Source organism: Falco peregrinus, chromosome 14, assembly GCF_023634155.1.
Source record: "Falco peregrinus isolate bFalPer1 chromosome 14, bFalPer1.pri, whole genome shotgun sequence".
Taxonomy (NCBI): domain Eukaryota; kingdom Metazoa; phylum Chordata; class Aves; order Falconiformes; family Falconidae; genus Falco; species Falco peregrinus.
In genome coordinates this window covers 16,968,257-16,989,997 of record NC_073734.1, presented here as the reverse complement: position 1 = coordinate 16,989,997, position 21,741 = coordinate 16,968,257, and the positions used below count along the sequence as shown (strand labels likewise).

At 42.9% G+C, this 21,741-nt stretch overlaps 1 protein-coding gene across 1 annotated transcript; it reads left to right on the top strand.

Annotated features, from left to right (window-relative positions):
• The first annotated feature begins 456 nt into the window (after positions 1 to 456).
• Positions 457 to 13,881, top strand: C14H16orf87 (chromosome 14 C16orf87 homolog). Its single transcript, XM_055818471.1, has 4 exons — positions 457 to 648; positions 4,725 to 4,821; positions 7,359 to 7,541; positions 13,333 to 13,881. Exons 1-4 carry the CDS (start codon positions 583 to 585, stop codon positions 13,449 to 13,451), a joined length of 465 nt encoding a protein of 154 aa, XP_055674446.1. The 5' UTR covers positions 457 to 582; the 3' UTR covers positions 13,452 to 13,881.
• The last annotated feature ends 7,860 nt before the right edge of the window (positions 13,882 to 21,741 follow it).

Sequence of the window (21,741 nt, the reverse complement as noted above, 5' to 3'; positions counted from 1 at the left end):
GGCACCAGTAACGCCTCCCGGCGCCGGGACGTTCCCGCGGGACGCCACCCAGCCGGCGCCGCCTACGGGGCACGGGCAGCGGGACGGCAGTAACGGAGCAGCCCCGTCGCTGGCTGCCGCCTCGACTAAAGCCTAAGGCCGTGGAAACGGGACAACCGGGAGGCCACCGGCCTAGGACACACACGTAGGGGCGGTTGGGCCGGTAGGCGCGACAGGGACCGGTAAGGCACCGCCCCCTCAGCTCCGGGGCGGGGCCGCCAAGCGCCCCGCCCCGCCGCACGCAGCCAATCGGGCGGGGCAGCCGGCTCCGCGCGCACGCGCCCCGCCCCCGCTCTGCCCTTGCCGGGGCGGGGCTTCTCCGGCGGCGGCGGCGCGGGGGCGCGGCTCCTTTGTCGGCGGGGCCGCGCGGAGGCGGTGCGGGCTGCTGACGGCTGCGCGGGCTGCTGACGGCTGCGCGCCCCCGACCGGCGCCGCGCCTCGTCTCGGCCCGGCCCTCTCCTCCCGCCCTCCCCGGGGCGGGGAAGGGCGGGGCGGCGCGGCGCGGCCGGAGCCCCGGCAGCGGCGGCAGCAGCAGCAGCGAGCATGTCCTCGAGCAGGGCCAAGAAAGTGAAGATGGCCACCAAGTCCTGCCCGGAGTGCGACCAGCAGGTGAGGCGCCCGCCGGGGACGGGCGATTGGCGGTCGCGGGGTTCGAGCGGTGCCCCCGTGACCGGGAGGAGCTGGCCCCGCTGCTTCTGCCCGGCCCGGGGCTGGGCGGCCCTCACCGGCGGCGGGTGCCCTGCGGCGGGAGTGCTCGCCGGCCGCCCCGGCGGGGGCAGGTGCTCTCGCGGCTGGGGCCCTGGCGCAGGGGCGGGAGCCGTGGGCCGAGCCGGGCGAGGAGGGCTTCGGGCCCCGCCGGTGGGCTCTGGGACCGCGGGCTGCGGCACCAGCTCTTTCAGCGCAGCTCCGGCGTTCGCCGTCCCCCTCCGGCAGCGCCGCCGGGGCTGCCCGTTGCGCGGCGGGCGAGGTGCGCGCCGTCCCGCGGTGCCCCTCCGCCGGGCCGGGCGGAGCTCGGAGGCCGCTCGCAGCCGCCTGGCAGCTCCCGCTGCCGTGCCCCGCGCTGGTGCCCGGCCCCGCTTCCTGCTCGCGCTCCGCCGCCGCTGCGGATTATCCGCACGTAACGGCGCGGCCGGGGGCTGCCGACCGAGCGGGGCGGGGGCGGGGGCGGCATGCCGCGGCGGAGCGGTGTTTACCTGCGGTAAATGACTGCTGCCTTTGCGGGCTCTGCTCGGAACGTGGCTTAAACGCCGCGTTCCCCTTGCGGGGGTAGCGCAATAGTTCCGCTATGCCGAAGGATCTCGGTGCGACGGGCGGGAGTATGTGCTAGTGCTGTTCGGTAATTGATTAAAAAGATGAGAACGAGTTTAGTGATTGATACGATGCGGTTTGCCCCTGGGGCGCCTGGCGTGCGGAAGGCTGCGCGGGGGACTGCGGTGCTCCCGCACGGACAGCGGAGCTGCGGTGACGGGTGGGCTGCTGGCGGTCGCCGCCGTTTGTTATGTGTAACCGGGTGGGAGTTACTTGCAGTTCAACGTTATCGACGGCTGGTTTGCACCGTTACTGGATCACCGGCTTCTCTTCATTGACGGTTTTTCCTGGCTGGTGACGCTGCTGCTGATAGAGCCAGGCCCGTGTGTCCCAGCGGAACAATGGCACCGCCGGGGGGGCGCGGGCAGGGGGGCGGCTGCAGCCCCTCGGCCTGGGAAGCGCCTTCCTGCTGTTGAACTTGGCTGGTGTGCACTCTTTTAAAGATACTTAAAAAAAGAAATCGCATGGTATTTCTTATTTCCTTAAAAAGATTGAGGGGGCCAAAAAAAAAAAAAGCCATCGTATTTGTTCAGACTTTCATCATTTCTGTAGTGTTTCTACTCATCCTGGCGCAGTTTAAGATTTTACGCTGTGTGGGGGCATCCTTACATGTTTAAAGCAATAGATGAGCCGCTGCAAATGCCCACGTGTTAAGCTCTTTCTGAGAAAAACCTACGTGCCAAGTTCTGGTTGTTCAGTTGGTGAAGGAAAAAATTTGAGTGAGAAGTTGAGTATGAGAGTGGCGGTGGGTTTTCTTTTTGGTTGTGTGGTTTTAGTTTGTTTTTTTTTTTTTTAACCAAGTGAATGTCAAACTGCCAACAATAGGAAGAGCAAGCAAGCAAACATAGGCGCTTTGAACTGAAACTTTCACTTTATTCTACACTTTAAAACTAAAACACGTGATATGCATATGTTGATGTAGATTTTCTGTTAGCAACTCTTCTGTGGCTAAAATGGAATTAATGTGCGTACGTGTCCTGCCCTGGCACAAGCATTGCTCACAGGACCTCATTTTCCAGTGCCAAATATTTGAGAGGACGAGAAACTAAAACCCTACAAGTCAGCCCTTTGCAGAGTGCAGGGAAGCTCTTGTGTGACGCTTTAAGTGGTTGTGTCCTGTACCAGCATTTCTTAAAACTCTTCCACAAACAAGGACTTTGTTTCTGATTTCTTCGCCAGAAGTGGCATGCATGAAAATATTTCGACAGCCACAAATATTGGAGCATAATATTGAGTAACACTTAAGCTTTTCAACTTTTTCTCTTGTAATTTAGATAATATGCAGTTGACATTTAGACTTTTAAAAAATAAATTAATAAAAAGGGTTTTGATGACACTTTCACAACCAAAGCACAGCCCCATTAAACTAGGGAGCCTGAAGTACTTGCAGTCAATCAGAAGAAATAATTTTCATTTCTTAACTTAGCTTCAGGTAAACTTTCTTGTATGAGAAACTCAATTTCTTTTTGGTTAGGAAAACTTTAAACAGAGTGCAATAACGTTTGTAAGACTGTGTTGCCTTAATGACGTTACAGGATGTTGCCAGTGTAGGTTTTCAAAGGGTAACTGATACGTTTCAGTGAATAAGCCCCTTCCCACCTAATCCCCCACCCTGCCAAATGGCAGGCAAACCTACATGTGGAACCTGTAACACGAGACCGCTATTCTGTTAAACACGGTGAAGTTAATTGAAAAATACTGGGTCTGCTCCAATCCCCGTGGGTGGTTTTCCCCAAATTTTGGGGGGCGTTGAGCCTGGAAACGTAATGACTGCAGAGACCCAGGTGTTCAAAAAATGGGTTTAAGTGGAACTTCGGTATCACCTTAATACAGACAAACTTGTTTGCTAGGTGGTGTTTTTTGGTACTGTTATACTGACATGTGAACAAGAACCAAGAATAAGCGTGCACACAAGTCTACTAAATTCTGAGCTTTAAGGTTCAAAAAACCTTGATTCAAATTGGTTTTATTCTGTCAGTGTTTCCATAGAGGGAATTTAAGAGTCTCAAATTAACATAAAACTTGTATCAACAGTCTACCTGTAAGCTATTCATAGGGTGAAGTACAGGAATTGAGATGTGCTACAGAAAACAAAAGAATTTTTCTTCCGAGTCGCAGTTAGGTTTCCCTTTACAAATTCATGAACTAATTTGTCAGTTTTTTTCCTAGCCAGTAGAACGCTGGAACTGATTCCAGTAAAATCGAGCAGGCAGTTGTGGTTCTGTACTCCTGTTTGTTTCAGTGGACACTGGCAAACTTGCAGAGACCTGTCCTAAAGAATTACAATTGAGAAATTACCTCCTGCTTTTTTTTGCTCTGCTGTCGTGCTTCAGCATGACTTGACTTTAATGTGTGTTATGTTAATCTCTTGCAGATCTCTGTTTAAACTTGCTTTGATTTTTGTGTTTTCAGTCCTAAACCTAATCAAAGCAATATGGTATATTCCTTACGACTTTAAAAGATCTTGAAAGATCCTGGCTTTAAGTGAAGGTAATGAGGTTTATAATTTATCAACATCACTTTTTTTTTAATCGCTCAGACTTAAGATTTTTTTTTTGTCGTTTTCCATATAAGCGTGACACTTCCAGATTTTCCTCATCCTGTTTTAAATTGTCATATGCTGGAGGAACATACAGCCCCTGACTGCTCAGCTGAGTGTGTCTCAAACTCTTCAGCCTGCAGTTAGCTTTTGACTAGCTGTGGTAGGTTATTTGCATTTTGAATTAACTAGGTCCTTCTGTATAACCACCCGGCCTTGTCTACGAGGCTGTTGTAGAGCCTGGTACAAATGCATCTGTTTTGCTTTGAGCTCTATTGTGCCTCCTATTTAAAGCTGCTCCTGCTCTCTGAGTTGCTTTCAAATGCCTCTGAACGTGAATGTGTTCAGAATGTACTGATAGTTTTAACTCATACTCTTTTTTTTTTTTTTTTTTTTTTTTTGCTTTTAAGTAAAGGAAACAAGCAAATCTGGGAATGTCAGAGAGATTTGATTGGGGATGTATGAGAGCTCTGAAGAGAAACTGTGTTTTGGTTCTAATTCCCCCTTGCTTTGGTGCTCTCCGTTTTCCCCCACCCCCTTCCTCACAGCCTGGGGGAAAAGGGTTTTTAGTACAAAGCGATCACAACAGCTGTACATTTCAAGCTTGCTTTCGAACAACTGCATAAAGAAAAGGCTTGGTGGGTGATTCACAGCAGAACCTGTTTTTTCTACCTTTAAATACAATTGTATAACAGCACTGTCCATAGTTTGCAGTTCAGACTGAATTTGAAGAGGTATCTCTGAGGACAAAATGCAAGTTAGTTTTGTTTTTTTCTTCATGGGACAGGAATTTTGTCATAACTTGAAATGATCTGAAACATGTCTTTTGTTTTCACAGGTTCCTGTAGCATGTAAATCATGCCCCTGTGGCTACATATTTATTAGTCGAAAACTCTTGCATGCTAAACGTGCTGAGAGATCACCACCTATCACAGGTAATGCTTATAGAGGTGGGAAGAAGGGGACAACACTTCTTTCCTCATTTCTTGGGGGCAAAAGATACAATGTTTTACTTATCTGTGTAAATTGACTGTTGTCAGTTCACATTCCCTTGAATTTGTGCATGGTAGACTTTGAATATGTTAATTTTTCTTGAATTTTGACGAGGGAGGAGGCTGCTGTTTTCAGATTTACTTCATTTGTACTTGTGATGTTGGCATTTATTCTGTGTATATTCTAGCTGTGCCCATTGGTCACTGCATAATAACTCTTTACAGAAAGCTGTCTATTTTGAAGCATGTCTAGAGGTGCCAAAGGGGTCACATTTCAGAGGACATGGTGATTGAAGCTGGGTTTTCTGAAAGTAAAAAATGGTCGTATGTTTAATCTAAATCCAGGTGGTTCTTGCTTCTTTCTGCATGTGTTGTTAAATTACAAGTTAGACACAAAAATTACAGTATTTTATGTCCTTTGTTGTTGATGGGCACAGTAGCAAGTCAGTTGAATGTGCATTCTGGCACGATTAACATTCTTGTGTTCATTTTTATCACTTTTTCTAGTCCTAGCAGGAATTAGTCAGAACAAGCACCTGTCAGGGAAGGTACTTTTTTAACATCTGATCTATAATGTCTCCTTTTTAAAATTATCTGCCAGGCCTATGAAATGGAAGCTAAGTATTTGGTATTTATATTGCTGTTTTATCTGGGGTAGTTTGGAAATGTTGGTCAATTTTCTTTCCCCCTCCTCAATTATTGATAAAGTAATTACAAATGAAGCCGAAGGCCATAACCTGGTGGAGCAGAGTTTGGCTTTGTACATAGGAAGGAGAGGAAGAACCGCATGCATGCCACGAGGGGGTCTCCCTGCTGGAAAGCAGCTTTGCAGGAAAGGGCCTGGGGTCCTGGGGGACAGCAGGCTGAATGAACATGAGCCAGCAACGTGCCCCTGTGGCAAAAGTGGCTATCAGTATTCTGCACTAGGCAAAGAATGGCCAGCAGGTCGACGGAGGGGATCCTTCCCCTCTACTTGGCACTGGTGAGGCCACACCTGGAGTGCTGTGTCCAGTTGTGGGCTTCCCAGTTCAAGAGAGACATGGAAATACTGGAGAGAGTCCAGTGAAGAGCTGTGGAGTTGGTAAAGGAACTTGGAGCATCTTTCCTCTGAGGAAAGTTTGAGAGCTGGGACTCTTCAGCCTGGAGAAGAGAAGGCTCAGGGGAATCTCATCATTGTGTGTAAATGCCTGAAGGAAGGGTGTAAAATAGGTGGAGCCAGGCTCTTCTCAGTGGTGCCCAGTGACAGGACGAGAGGCGGTGGGCACAAACTGAGACACAGGCTGTTCTCCCTGGACGTCAGGAAACAGCTTTTACTGCGGCAGTGACTGAGCACTGGCACGTGTTGCCCAGAGAAGCGGTGGAGTCTCTGTCCTTGGAGATACTGAAAAGCCATCTGGACATGGTCCTGGGCAACTGGCTCCACGTGGCCCTGCTTGAGCAGGGGGGTTGGACAGGTTGATCTCCAGAGGTGCCTTGCTACCCCAACCTTTTTGTGATACTGTGAAATACAGCTTTTGTATTAACAAGTTGCAAGTATTAACAAGTGACAAGTTACTCTGCTGTCCCGCTTGTACCCTGCGTTTATACAACAGTTTGTGGGACAACCGCAGCAAAAGGCAGCCAGTTCACCAGGAAGCTATAGGGGGAGATTGCATTTTTATATTATGCTTATAAGGTAACTGCAACTTCTTTTAGAAAACGTTGGTCCGGTATTTTCAACAATATAGCTACTGCTGCACGGTGCTGCAGCCTTGCAAATGTGCACCTAGTCCGTGTTGAATAGCGTGCTGCGGTGACTGTACTGTTTTCAGTACCCAAGCTCCTTAATCCATACTTAATTTACAGGTGAAACTCACGTAAATACTTCTTTTTCTGGCTCCGGTGTGTAGAAAAACAATACTCCTGCTCAGCATGAAGAATTATGAGGCCTTGTCATAGGCTAGATTTGGTGGGACGTGTATGCTACGTAATGTGGTGTTTACTGATAGGTAGTTACTGACATTGACTCAGCATTTTGGTTTCTGAGAGCAGCAGGAGCGATTTCATTGTTAAGTGTCAACAGAAGATGAAGAACTTTGCTCTTTGCTTATATGAGAAACTTTTTTTTTTTGGATTAGTGGAAACAAATGCAATGGTCTGTCTTGATGTCTGTGATCTGTACGGGTTTTTTTTGTCTTATTATGGGAAACTGAGCTTCTTTGTATACTAGCAAATGTCTCATGTTGCAAAATGTTTTTGAAGTAATTAAAGGCTTGATCCTTGTAATCAAGAAGTGAAGTGTCATTCTGCATCCGGCGCCTTAATTTGTGCATGGATATTGTGCAGATATAATTATCCTGTAAAAGTGTAGCCACTTAGCCACTTTTGCTAAGAGATATAAAGAAAAAGAGGTGATCATGTGGGGTAAGCACTGAGAGTAAATTAAGAACAAAGATGAAAAAACCCTAGATCACACCCACCATTTCTATTCATTTGCACAGAAAACAAGAGCGAGGCCAAAAGGAGACGGACAGAGAGAGTTAAGCGGGAGAAGATAAATTCTGCAGTAAATAAAGACTTAGAAAACCGAAAAAGATCCAGGTCTAACAGCCATTCAGATCATAGCAGACGAGGAAGAGGAAGACCTAAGAGTGCCTCAGCCAAAAAGCACGAGGAAGAAAGAGGTATGAGAACTGGAGAAATATGTTCATTGGGTTTTCTTTTCGTGTGAAGACTTTCTTAATCGATCAACCTTTATACCATTCAAACCATTTAAGTAACTAGACTAGTTCAGCCAACGCCCAGTATCTTCATAAGGGGAAGGGACTGTTTCACATCTGCGGAGACCTCTGGTTTTATGTTCCAGTGTCTGATCAGAACTGACTGCAAAGAACTAAGTCTGTACTTTTAGCCACCTTATCAAGTTTCAACATGTAGGTTGAAAGCCGTGGGGACCGCACTGCTTAGCGGGTTTTTTGGTTTGTTTCTGTTAATTTTTTTTTGAGTGAAGTACTTCTTTATATCGCAAGGACAAACAACGTAACTATGTTGTCAGAAAGTGATTAGAATGACTGGGTCGCTTGAAAAGTTCCCTGAAACTTTTTGGAGGGCCAAAGTAAAAAGGGCATCTTGAGTCACTACTCTGACCTGAATTTTTGTCCCGTGTTTCTACAGGATAATAGTCTAGAGGAGAAAATGCCTCCTTGCTTATTAAGGTTACTTGGTGACCTGCTGGTTTTAATCTTTATACAATAAAGAGACTGTTACAGGCACTAGAGCAATTTTGGAGCCCTTCAATATGTGATGGTCACTTTCAGGATTTCATTTTTTTTTTTAAGAGCCTATTGGCACTGCAGTTCCTATCTGTGGTTTTTGAGACAGTAATTTTAGGCCTGAATACTGTATCCAAAACTTAGCATAGACTTCAAAAGGCTGGAAGGCAGATAGAAGGGGAAGAACAAGACTTCATATAAATATTCAGAAGATCGTGTTATTAAAAGTACTGAAACCTTCAAGCATACCTTGTGGCATAACTTAGAAATGAAATTGGTTTGTGTTTTTTGTTTTGTTTTTTTCCCCTGCCATCTTATTTGTTAACAAAAAAAATGGGCATTAATCTATGCTGCAAGGTGAGTTCCTTTAACTTCTAACCTATCAAAACCAATTTTGTTGTCTCTGCTGTTTAATGTAAATATATTCTTCCTTAAAGTTTCTTTCCTATTAAAAAAATACATATATAAATTGGGATTTTTTTGTTCTAGTGCTTTAGTTGGGGAAAGAGGAGATGGAATTTGATTTATATATGTTTTCTGGATGGGAATTGCTTTATTGTGATAGGAATACACTTACATGTAATCTTTCCACTGTTGCATGTGGCTTATTGGTGTAGGTAGCTTCACAGAATATAGAGCTTCCCTATTTGTTTTTGATCCAAGCTAGCCTTTGTCTAGCACCTACGGGATCCCTTCTAGGTGTTTTACTGCAGTCTAGTTCACATACAGCTTTGGTTTGAAAATTCCTGCAAGTTGGGTGAGTTGCCTTATAAAAGTAAATCTTTCCTGGCCTCTGAAAAAGAGGAAAGCAATCTAAGCCATCAAAATAAAAGATCCATTCTTTTAATCCATGTGTTATAGCCTCCAAATAGCAAGAATTTGAAAGCATGAGGGATATTTAGAGAACATGTTTTCTTATCCAAAACTAGGCTGAATGTTTTCAATCTCTTCCTGCATGCTCTGAAGTGTGACAATATGCCACTGCTCTGAGGTAGAAAACTAGAAATAACAGATGCTGTGAGAACTTTGTGTGAGAGTGTGTGTATAGTGTGGTGTTTTCTTGGTGGTTGGTGGTGTGGCTTTTTTAAGTTGAATCTCACTTGAGAATATGGCCTTCATCTTTGTCCTGTCCTACCATCCCCTTTACTTGGTGTTGTGACTATTGCTACTATTTTTTCCTTGACCTCTTCTGCAGAGCTGGTACAGAGTTTAGGTTCACACCCATTTGTAATTATCTTTGCTCGTCACCAGTACAGCATACCTTTGTGTTTAGTAATAAATTCAGCAGAAAACCTATCGCTTTGTAAATGATTAATAGAAAACAAGTTAACATTGACTGTTTCCTTTTCAAGTGGCTTATAAGATTGGCCTATTACATGTAGAGCAATTAGTGGGGATTTTAGAAATATTTTTCCTTTATCATACCTGCTGCTTGATAATATTGTTTGCATAAAAGGATACTAAGCGACTTTGATTCTTCTACTACAATTAAGGTGATTTTTGTGTGACTCGTTGCTAGTCCTTGTATCAGTCTGCATAGTGTTGAAAGTTAGCTCTGGAGTGCAAGACATGAGATTAGTGTTAGACTAAGTATCTTATTTCCTTGCCTGTTGTATATTTGTAGGATATTTTGGGTACATGTTACTTGCCACTGGAGATTTTGCTTTTTTTCTTTCCCCCTGAAAGACTTGAAAACAGGACACTGCTTGCAAAGCTGTTAAATATTTTGTGCCTCTCAGGCTTCTGTAATGCCTAATACATTTGTAGATGGAAAAAGAGGAGGACAGAGAACACACGAATTACAATAGCATGCAAGAGCAGATAATCCATCCATTTGAAGACCACCCAGCTATCCTAAAGACACCCATGACATCTGTAGCTTTGCTTCCTTGCTTGTTATGCTCTTTTCAAACGTGGCGTGCTTGTTCCCAGCTATGTCTGTGCCTTTGACTAGTTCTTTTGTATCCTTCGTGACTGGTTCACATTAGAGCAAAGAGCTGCAAGATTCAACAGCAATTAAGAAGAATAGGAGAAGCAAAAGGGCTTTTTAAAATAAGCTATTTTTCCTGCAGATTTAGTAAGAAGGAATGGAGGGGGAGGAAGGAGGAAGCTGACGTAGATTGTGGGGATATGGCAGGATGCTGGGACCCAGAGAATGCTCATATCGCATATTCCCGAGGCATGTGATGACCCTGGAAAACAGGAACTTCTCCCTGCGGGCTTGTTGTGTCAAAATTGTCACTTCATGTCTCTGTCAGAAATGCTCCAACGTATTTTGAAAATATAAACATTTTGTAATAATTTGATTCTGGTTTTGTGGTGGTGGTGTTTTTTGTTTTGCTGTGTGGGGCTGATACACAGCTAGACTGGTTCCCAGGCTGCCTTGTTATGTAGGTAACAACCTTGATTATATTAAAACAAACAAAAATCCCCTCGTATGCTGGAGGAAGTGGTGTTGGGTATTCGGAAAGAGGTTCCATCAAGTGAGACTCAATAGGAGTGGCCTGGAATCTTACTAAAGTATACTTGATATTTAACAAGGGATGAATCTTTGTAATAAAGATAAATGCATCTTAGTATCCTGATAACAATTAAGCTGAACTAAATTTCTTGACCTAAATTTTCCTTTTCCATTAATTACCAACTGGATTACTGGTGCACATTGGGCAAGCAAGTGTATATTTGAAGTATCTTAGTGTCTTGGACAGCAGATCTCAGAACTTGGGGATTCTGAATCCATAGAAAACTTATAAGGAGGAAGGGTCTGTATGTGATTTATGCGTAATCACAATCTTAAGGGCTGCGGGGTCTAGTGGTTGCAGGAGATCTGGGAATGAGAGGCATGTTCCAGAAAGACTGAATATTTTCACCTAAAGAGCCTCTTCGTTGCACAGCAAAAGACTTAGTATTTTTAACATCTGATAAAAATGGCATTGTGATTCTGTAAAACAGTCTTTTGCTAATAATGGAGAAATGAGTCAAAACTAATTTGAGGTAAGACTGAAGTGGAAAGTTTTAATCATGTCTGTAGAAACCACGGTATCCTATGAGTAGCATATAATAAAATGTCATGCAGATGCAAGCTCTTTGCTAGTTACTGATGAGAACAGGAATTGTCTTAAGTAAGCATAAAGCTTGCAAACTTGTCTTAATCCCCAGTACTGTTTGGTATCAAGGTTTCAGTTCTTTAAAGCTGAAGTCTCTCAGAACAAGCCAGTATTTTGGGAGGACAGGAGGAAGCAATACTTGAGAAACTTTTTTTGCTAAGAAGTCTACAATCTGTTAACGGTAACTGAGAGGGGGGATATTTTTAATCCTGCTGGGTGCTGACATATTCAGGTGGCGGCTGGATTTGTTTGGATTGGGAAGTATGAAAAAAGGGGAGAGGTTTAGATATGAAAATAGAAAAGGTTCATGTGGAATAACCAGTGTGTAGTTTCTGTGCCCAGAACAACTCCCAGCATTGTTAATTTGTAAATGGTGGGAGGGAGGAAGTGGAGCAACCCAGACGGAGTGTACGTATAGAAACTCATTTGTCTTCAACTGCAGGGTGGGACTTCCAGCAAAACTCAGTTTCTTAGCTTCCACCTCAAATTCAGGATACTAAAAACCACTGTCTGGCATAACCAGGCAACCAGCAGAAATCACTTTGTTCGAAATATCAAACATACTTCGATTTATCTTACTTTTCTAAGCAAGTTTCTTGTTTTCAGATTAAAAATGGATGCATCTTTATGTGTCCAGGCTCCTCGCTAAGCAGTTTTATTTGTGGGGAAAGGTGAGCTTGTGTGTAATTTACGTTGTCTAGAAATCTTTTAAGTAGGGATTTTGTCACTGTGTGTGTTTATCGGTATTATTTTTCAGTTTCTCCCACTTAGTTGTTTAGGGCAAGCGCTTGACTTCACAGGAAAGGCAGTCGGTTGGGATGGTGTCTGTAGCTGTAACATGCATGTGAACCCAAATTTAAAACTGTTGTTATGAATATGGACCCATTGAATGAATAACAGTGTGAGCAGGTGGAGATAGATGCTGGCAGCTTTTTTGCCACGTGGTGCTTTCCATTGTTTCCCAGTGCTGCTTTGTCTTTCACTTACCCATTGCTGATTTAGGTGTCTTGGTGGAGCCGTCTGCTGAGCGTGCTGTGGGGCAGAAAGGGAGCGCGCGTGTGTGCGTCTGTGTGTTAAGGACACAGGGGAGTCTGTCAGGTCACTGTTGTGATTGTAAGTTAGTCCAGGCCACTGCGGAATTTGGATTAGAGATGGAGTTGCACGGCTAGACGCCATCCTTAAAAGCTCTATATGTATTCCTCTTCTTTGTGTCTACAAGCCTGGTCTTCTGCTGACAAAGATGGCTTTTTTTTTGGTTTTTTTTTTTTTCTTAATGGGTTATATCAGTTACCTGTAGCTAGCTAACCTGGGATATAAATAGTCATGATCTGGAGTAAGTGGTATTTGTGAAATCACACTATTCTGAGTTTTGTCACATGCTGTAGTGTAGCTTAGCGTACTCGAGGACTGCAGTACGGAAAGTGCTTGATGGCTTCCTGTTGTGTGTCTGTGGTGTTGAAACAAGCCAACGTCAGCAGAGGGAATTCAGAGGCTTGCAGCTGCTCACCGAGGTGTTAGCATTTTTCTGTATCTGGGATAAGATTGAAAGTCTGCAGTATACTAAGTCCAGAAATGTTCACGGTGACAAATTTGGAACCTGACTTTTGCTGTGTATCTGCTCTTTGGTCTTGGACGCTGTAATTGAACTCTTGGGTGCCTGTTACCTAGATGTAAAATAGGGGAACAGATGTCGTATTTAATGAGGATATTGTAAAATAACTGTTTTCTAGGATGGGGGGTGTCTATATACAAGCAAAAAGCACCCCACCCCCCACCCCCCCAAAACTGGAGGGACACTTGAATGCTTGTTTGTGTCGGGAGTCAACATACTGTTAATGACTCATTCTTTCTTCATCATTAAGCAACAGAAATTCAGTCATGCTTTTGGATGACTAATCCTGTGGCTCTTCTAGTACCTTTGTGTGTCTCCAGTTCCTTCCTCCTCTCTCTCAATCTCTCGCTGCATAGGAGCCGATTGTCTAACTCCTTTTCAATGCCAGTACTCCGTTCCACGTAACTTATTAACTACTATGTAACTTGCGTTAACTTCCGATGATGGAAAAAGCTTCTAATAGTGACTCTCTTTTCTTCTACAGAGAAACAAGAAAAAGAAGTTGACATGTATGCTAACCTTTCAGATGAAAAGGCCTTCGTATTTTCAGTGGCCTTGGCGGAAATAAACAGAAAAATTCTCAATCAAAGACTTATTCTGTAACTTGTAAGCACAATCTGATGCGTTTATTTGCAGAATGGCTAGCATATTTCCAAGGTGCCATGGACTCTCGGAAAGTGTGTTGTCTGCACCGACAAGGACCATAGTATTTCCTGTTAAAATTCTGCTGCTGTTCTTGGAAATCGAATTCTGTCTCTACAAGTCAGAAAGAAAGTGTTCACAAGATTGTGCTGTGAGAAATCAGAAAGCAGATCATGTTTTACGCCTTGAAGACAAATGCTAGACAAATGCACAGAGAGACTGCACCCATTCCAGAGCACTTCTTTAAATTTGCTGCCAGAAATGCAATATTTTAAATATTTTCAGAAATAAATGATTTTCCTTTAAAATTATATATTTCAGATTTTTCAGCTATATTGCAGTTTACATATGTACAGTTCACATAACTTTTTAATAAATTGATATTCCAATATTTTATTGAACTGGGAATTAAGTACATTTGTGATACTTAGGGTGTGTTGGTTTTAATTATCTTTAAAATGTGGTATTCATCCTAGGTATGACTTGAAATTTGCTTTTTTTTTTAATAGGTATGATATAATTCTGAGAGAAAGAAAATTAAAGTGTTTTCATTTTGGGGGATTATTCTGCTTGACAGCTTCGTATTGTTTATGACTTCTCTCTGGAAAATGATTCCCTGTTACAGAGAGTTGTTTTTTAAAAATCACGTACACTTTTTGGGGTCAGACTCCTGAAGGTTGTAACAACTATTTGCTGGGTTTTCTGCTTTGTCCAGCCGGTAAGTACTGCTCCCATACTCCTGCCCCATCGTTTACTGCAGAGGGAGAGAAGCAGGCATCGGAGATGTGGATCTGCAGCTAGCATTTCATTCCTGGTATTTCCAAAAGATGAGGATGTGCTAGTTCCTTTTACTCTCAGTAGGTTTTTTTCTGTGTTTTAAGTGTGTAATTCTTAGCAGTGTTGTCTGTGGACTGCTGATTGTAAATACCAAAGCAAAAGTCTACCTGAGTGTGCAAAAATGAGCTGTTTTGGTAGAAACAGGTTTGGGGAAGACATCTGACGGCATAGTCTTTGTTGAAGTGGTGCAATGCAATTTGAGGCAAAACTCTCACTTTAGTAAATTTATGAGGGTTTTGCCTTACTGAGATAAAAAGAAAAGCTCAAGCCCTGTAGAACCCTGAGGGAGGAGGTGTAGGAGGTCACTGCATTCGTGAAATCTGACATACAAGCTTTTCCTCAGCTTTCATTCACTCTTTCCTAAGAAAGGGAAGGCAACTAAATGTCTTGGGTTTTCTTCAGTGTTACTCATACTTTTCAGTACCACATTACTTTAATAGTGAGATTTACCTTAAGAGGTTCTGGTACAGAACTGATCTCTGGGCGGAAGGAGAGATTTTTATTAACAGAGCTAGACCGTCAAATACTGACTGTTTATTTTGAGTTACTGGTTAAAGGAAGGAGCTATGGGAGTTTTGACTTAAACTGCAAGGGACTGATCAGATGCAAACTTCGTAAGCAGGAGCAAGGAAACGGGGAGTTATTTTTAATTCCTAACTCCTAAGGAGTAATTTGGGTCCTTTTCAACACTGAGGAATGGATGTGGAAATACACTTAAACCACTAATACACATTTGTCTTTTATTTCAGTAAATGAGGAAATTTGAACTCAAGACCTACTTCCCTACATCGTGTAGACTTCTGCTTTCCACAGCTGTAGCCTGTAACAGATACCAGTAGTAAGGACAGATGAGTAACTTAAGGATAGAGGATATGCTTGCCTGGTAAGTTACTGAAGTTAGAATGACAAAAGGGAAGTTCTGATTTTGAGAACTTAAGGATATGGTCAGGCTTGTGTTGCTTCTGTTGTTAGAATGAGGTCTATGTGTTGAGGGACAAAGGGAACTACTAATGCAGTCTGTTCGGTGCTCTAACCCACGTTCCTACAAATATCTCTTTAATTCCATGTACAGGACCAGAAAGAAAGTTATCTTCAGAGGACTGAAGTTAGTGTTTTAGATATAACAAAATTTAACTTAAGATTTTTACATTTAGATTGCTGCCTTCTCTGATAAGTACTGAAAAATACGTTCAGACCTCTCAAAAGCACAAGACTGTTTTCTTCCACTGGTGGAGACTCTTCTTGAAACAGAACTCAGCCACTGTTTCTGTACTTCTTCTCTTTGTCTTCCCCAGGTCTCTGCTGTCAGCTCTTTCCCAGTTGGCATCATGCTATTTTTCATCCCCTGCTGGCCTCCAGTTTTTTCGAGGAAAACTGTGATGGAAGCAGGTGGCCTTGAAAATATTCCAGGGAGAAGAGTGGTTCTTTGCTGGTGAATCTTGCGTGGCAAGAGTCCTGACTTTCTCTTCCCACCCACCAGGAACAAACCATGCTTTCCTATATAGACAGGAGCGTTTTCCAGAAGCCATGGCCGCTCTGTAGCTGTGGTATCCTGAGGTGCAGATTTCTTGTAACTTATTCAGTGGCTGAACTGGAAGGTGTCTGTGTTGTATGAAATAGGCATCAACACGATGGCATCTCAGAGCTCCTTCTTTGTGTGTTAGAAGTGATCAATGGGTGTAATGCTGGCAGATGGCTGTAGGTTATAGTTGTGAAATGCATTTGCTTTCGGTGTATGAAACTAAAATAAAGCCAGTGACAGCTAAATGTTGAGTAAAATTCTATGTACGGCAGCTCTGACTGACTTGGAAACCGCGTAGTTTCCCCGAAGCAAGAGTAAGTATGATAACACTTCAGGAAGTTGCTTGTGCAAGATTATTTTTTTGGTGACTCTAGTTCCAGTACAAGATTTTAGGCTCTGCCTTTGAATGTCTTTGTGGTTCAGTCTAAGTTCGTTTGTTTCGCTGCATTTTGTAGCATAAGACCTCACACAGAAGAATTGTCTTTCAGAAAAAGTTAATTAGGCTGCAGTTTTTTTAATTAACTTGAAGGTCAAGTATGTCACCACCACAAAAATACCACTCCACTCTACGTTGCCTCTACATGCTGACTCACCCGAGTAGATGAACTTTGTTGTGAACTGAATCGTTCAGGATCATATGGAGAGCTATCAGTTAGATAGATAGAACTATCGTCTAGCAAATTCTGCTTTCTGCCACTTCCTTTCACTTTTTTTTTTCTCCCTGAACTATGCTTCTACTGTTTATAGGTCTGTGTAAATAGCGTGTCAGACCATCAGGCAGGGTCACAGTTCAAATTCTGGTTTGAGATTTCTCTGCGTTTGCTCTGTGGTGCTACTAGATGGCAGCCTTATTCTAAAGACAGTTCCTGTCTGTTCAGGCATTCTTACTACTCATGCTAGGAAAAGCCTGGCACTCAGTTTTCGGGGAAAGGGCACTGAAAGATTATTTTTCTTTAGAACATCACTCATTGATATCTAGCACGGAAGCTTATAATCCTGCTAGTGGGTGTTATGTGCTATCTGCACAGCAAGTAGATGGCTTCATCCATTGTGCGGGATGTTAGCTTTTGAGCTGTGAAAATCGGTAGACTAGTAATTTGCCAAGAATCAAAGAACTCTGAACTTTCAGTAGGCAATTTAATAAAAAGTGGTTTAAGGAAACTTGTCTTCACTTCCCCTGGAAGTCCCATATACGTACATTTTCTTTGGTGTCAGATTTTACAAACATCTCAAATTTTCCTGTCATTTTCCAATACCATTATGGTTGATTACAAAAATAAAGTTGAAAATGGGGTAAGGTATTGGGGAGTATTTCACAGATCATCACCCCCCTGTGGCTAGGCAGAAGGATTCACAGAGATGGAGACTAGAATTGAGATATTTGCTTCAAATACCAGGTCGTAAACAAGGTCTTTGGGTTGGTTTTGCTTAGTGTTTTTCAGTATTTTTTTTTCCCCTAGGGTTTTTTAGAGTGAAACAGCAATTCATGTAGGCTACTAGCAGCACTGTGTCTATTCCTTGTGTCTTGGACTGTACCTATCAAGGATGCTTAGTATCTTACCGCCTAACAGGACGTGGTGCTTGACCCTTGTTCTTCAGGATACTGATAATCTTTCAGGTATTGATACCCTGTGATTGAACAGTGTCACCAGAAAGCTGTTTTAAACCACTGTTTAAGCCTTCTTGAGTTTCTGTTCTCCAGAATACTATTCCTCTGCGTGTGTGAACACGTGCAGGTATTGCTGGTGTCCTGTTTTGTATCTTTGGGTGCATCTGTGCAAGTGTGTTTGGAATAAGAGTGGTTTCAAGCAAATCTTATGATAGTCTGTATTTCCAGTGCTTATGTTTGTACCATGGAATGGTCTTGTGGAGCAGGACACAGATTCCTTTTTACAAAACTCTGACCTTGAAGATGTCTTTCAGCTGTTAGGTAGTTGTGGTTCCACAGACCAAGCACCCACTGTAGCAGGTGTTGGGCTCTCAGTACCAACTGTTGAGCTCTACAGTTCTCTTACTGTGCCTCACTTCTTGCATATTATGAAAATACAGAAGAGCAAATGTTAACAAGTTTAATCAACACATTCCAGGTGAGTCGAAAAGCAGTCTATCCTTCAAAGTAGTAACAATGTCATCAGTGTTTTGCCACAGGCTTCCTACTTTATTTCACTGTAGATCCTGGCAAGTAACTTCTAGCAAATCTAACTGTAGCATTTCAAGATGTTGCTTTCCCCAGTTGTTTGTCTATCCTTTCTTGAGGTGCTTAAGATTTGCCACTTAAGTAGCAGTGGTGTTAGGACAGCTCTAATAAGTAATAGAATTTCCCCCCCCCCCCCCCCCTTTTTTAGGCTGTTATTTTCAAAACTCACTAGTAGTTGCAGAACTTGAACAACTTGGCTGCCCCCAAATTATATCTGATTAGGCAGTATTTCTGTTGAAATGAGGATGATCAATTTTGCTGCCTTGTGGTTGATGAGACACTGCAGAAATACACTGCGTGACTTCAGTAGATACTGTGAATTCATAATGAACAGAGTATCTGAAAATCAATATACTAGAGTGTTTGGGTTTTCTTTTCCTGCTCTTTAAAAAGGGTTGCTCATAGCTGCAAGCTGTTGATTGGGATGTGCAATCTAAGTAAGAAGCAAGAAAGTGATTAGGCAGAAGGCACTTGAAATGGATAAATCTGTATATTTCTTTTTTTTTCCTCCAGAAGAAAACCTAAACCTGCTTTCACCGAAGTTCTTTAATTTCAAGCTCAAAACATGGTTTTCATGAATCATTTGGTGTCGTCATGCAGCATATGCCCCAGGAAAAAGTCAGGTACCACTCCCTCATCTTCCCCCCAGCCTCCATAAGCTGCTTTTCTTGGTGCTTCTTAGCTTTGTATATAGAACATGAACTCCATTTTACAAAAGTTAGCTTACTGCCTTTGGTCTCCTACTGTGCATTATTTCTCTCAATCATAACTTAATCTTTAATTTTGTTGTAAGGGCTAAGAAATAAATACTGTTTTTGATCCTGGACAGTGTTGAAGACCATAAAATGCTGTTAAGAGCAGTGAGTGTTCCATATACTAGGAGTATAAACATTAATAGTCTGGCAGTTTACCAAGTCTCAGTGGTTCTTGTTTTGTCTGGGAATAAACAGCTTTTGAATATTTTATTGAAAGTATCTTGCTAATAAAGAAAAATTTTCAAACTGAGATCAGAGTTGCTTTATTTGGAGAAGCTGCGGAGCAGAATGTGTGTGTGTGTCTGTGTGTGTCTGTGCACGTCTGAGGACGTGTAGTGATGAGCTGCGTGGTCAGAGTCTGCTGCGTAGGTGGTCTGGGCCCCATGTCCTCATCCTCAACAACAGCAAGCTCATGAATCTAGTCACTTCTCCATGTGTTTTTCGTTCGCTGTTGCTTATCCCCTTTTTAAAGGGATCGAGAGCCTCATCCAAAATACTTTGCTTACATTTCTTGGCGCTGACCAAATCACAAACTTGGCAACTTGTATGATGCTTACAGCGTGCTCAGTGCTATCTGCTGGCACACAGTTACTTAGCAACAGCAAAGCTCACGTTTATGTACAGCTCATGTGTATGCATCTAAATGTAGTTCTGGGGGGGTAAAAAAAGGTTAAAGGAGTACAGAGTTGTTTGGAGGGGGAAACGTTTAACAATTTTTTCTGTTCAGCCCTTTTGATTTTGAGACTGATGGCTATAGTACATATGAAAATACATTGCATAAAATGTTTTGTCTTTTAAAATCTTTATTAGTCATTGATGTATTACAAGGACTTGAAAACAAAATGAACAGAACCCTATTCCTACCAACTATAGAAAGATCAGAAATAAAAATAGAGCAAATGGAAAAGAGCAGGGGATGTATCCTTTTTTGAATGCCTGTGTTACAAAGGCATTACGGGGGAAAAAAAGATTATTTATCTGAATATGGGGAACCTGAGACAGTCTCAAAAATGATATATAGATATTTTGTGAGACTAACAGGTGGGTTGAGATTATATTAGATTAATTATTTCAGATTGTCTTTGATGCTTGTCAATTTGCTACTGCTTCTTTGCTGATCAAACTGTGATATCTTAAGGGGTTTTTTGACAGCTTGCACTCTTCATGACTGCAGTAATAAAGCACACAAGCACAATCTACCTAAAAGGCCGCTGGCAGACTGTTATTGTATGATGATGACATTAATCTCAATTTCTGGGATTTCAGGCATGCAGTTCTCATTATTAGCTGCAGTGGAGTTTCCTTATAGGACAAAGGGAGGAAGGTAACTGCGGCTCACTCCAGACACGATGAGGAGGCAGGGACGGAGTGACTAAGCTGGGAATGGTGAGGATAGAAAAAAGAAAAGCTAGACTTAGCTAGAGAACGGGGAAGGGTATAATGGTGAGAATTAAAGATGAAGGTGTTAAGGCTTCTGGGAGAGAGACAGACTTGTAGGATATGTTGGAGAAAGCAATGCACGTGTTCAGATTTCTGGAGGGCAGGGCAAGTTGGAGAACAAAGGAGATGTGACTAGAGAGATGTTGTGTTTGTAGGAGGAGTAAGGTGGCTACTACTCAAGCTGTTCTCGGGACTGGAGCAGTTGCTTTTTACCTAAAAAAAGTGGGTAGCTTGAGAAATGAATTCTCCAGAACCTATACTCTTCCCCCCCCCCCCCCCCCCCCCCCCCTTTTTTTTTTTTCTCTCTTGTTGTTTGGGTTTCCCCATCTGTATCCTTAGTTGTGACTTCACTGGGGCTTTTCTTGTAGGGAACAGATTGAAATACAATGTGGAAGATGAACAAGATCCCCCACCACCAATGGGATTGGAATTGAGAGTATTTACCCTTGTTTTTCAGAGCTGCTTGAAAATGAGGGAAACATCTTGTAAAGAAGGTGTTTGAGGACAAGAATGAACCTAGTTAGTGGACACTGATTTAAAAGGAGGGAGGCCAGGAATTAACAATACAGACTACCAAAGTTAAAATACCTCTGAATTTCAAACTTGAATGTAAAGGCTCCTATAAATCTGATTTCCATGTGTATGTTTGTTGGACTTGTAATTTTGGTGCTGCATGTGTGCTTTATGGGGCTTTACTCAAATGTTGTCTTCTCTAGTAAGTAGACCATTGTAAGGAGAGGCTGTAAGTACCAACTGTGCTTTGTGGCTGCCTCAGAGTGGGCAAGAGGCTGAGTTAATTCTTTATTAAATAAAGTACAGAATGGTGTGCGTGCAGAGTTAGGAGCTTGATTAAAATCTATTATCCAATGCAACTGACAGCCTACGCATCCCGTCTTCTGGGAAACACTCTTGATCTGCTCCTCTCTCTATGGGGTTTTTTGAGGGCAAGCAGAGGAATGATGTAAAATTCTTTTGGTTTCGTGGGGGTTTTTTTGGTTTTTTTTGGGTTTTTTTTTTTTTGCAAAAGGGTATCTCTCCATGCTAAAATCTAACAGGCAGTTGAATAGTAGATCTGTATCGCAATAAATGCTTTGCTAAGGAGAAGAAGGTAAAACTAGAAAAAATCACCTTACTTTTTCCTTCAGCTGTTTGTTCCTTCGCTAGTGGAGACTAGGAGGGTGCAGGCGCTGTCTGCCGCAGGATCCCAGGCGTGTTTGTTGCTGCCTGTAGGGCTGACCTGTGTAACGAGGCTCCGTGCTCTACAGAAGTAAAAGACTTACCCAAAAATTGGCCCCCGTCCTTGCAGGGAAGCTAGAGTCTGTCCTCCTTTGGAGCTTTTTAATGACTATTAAAGCCAGGTTTGCTATGTAATGGGGTATGCTTTGAATGCAGAATCATCTACCTGTGCTTGCCAGGAGACAAAGTAGATAATCACTTTGTTTCTTAATTTGTTTTTATGGTGATTGTGGCTGTTTTCGAAGTATTCACTAGGTAAGTTGA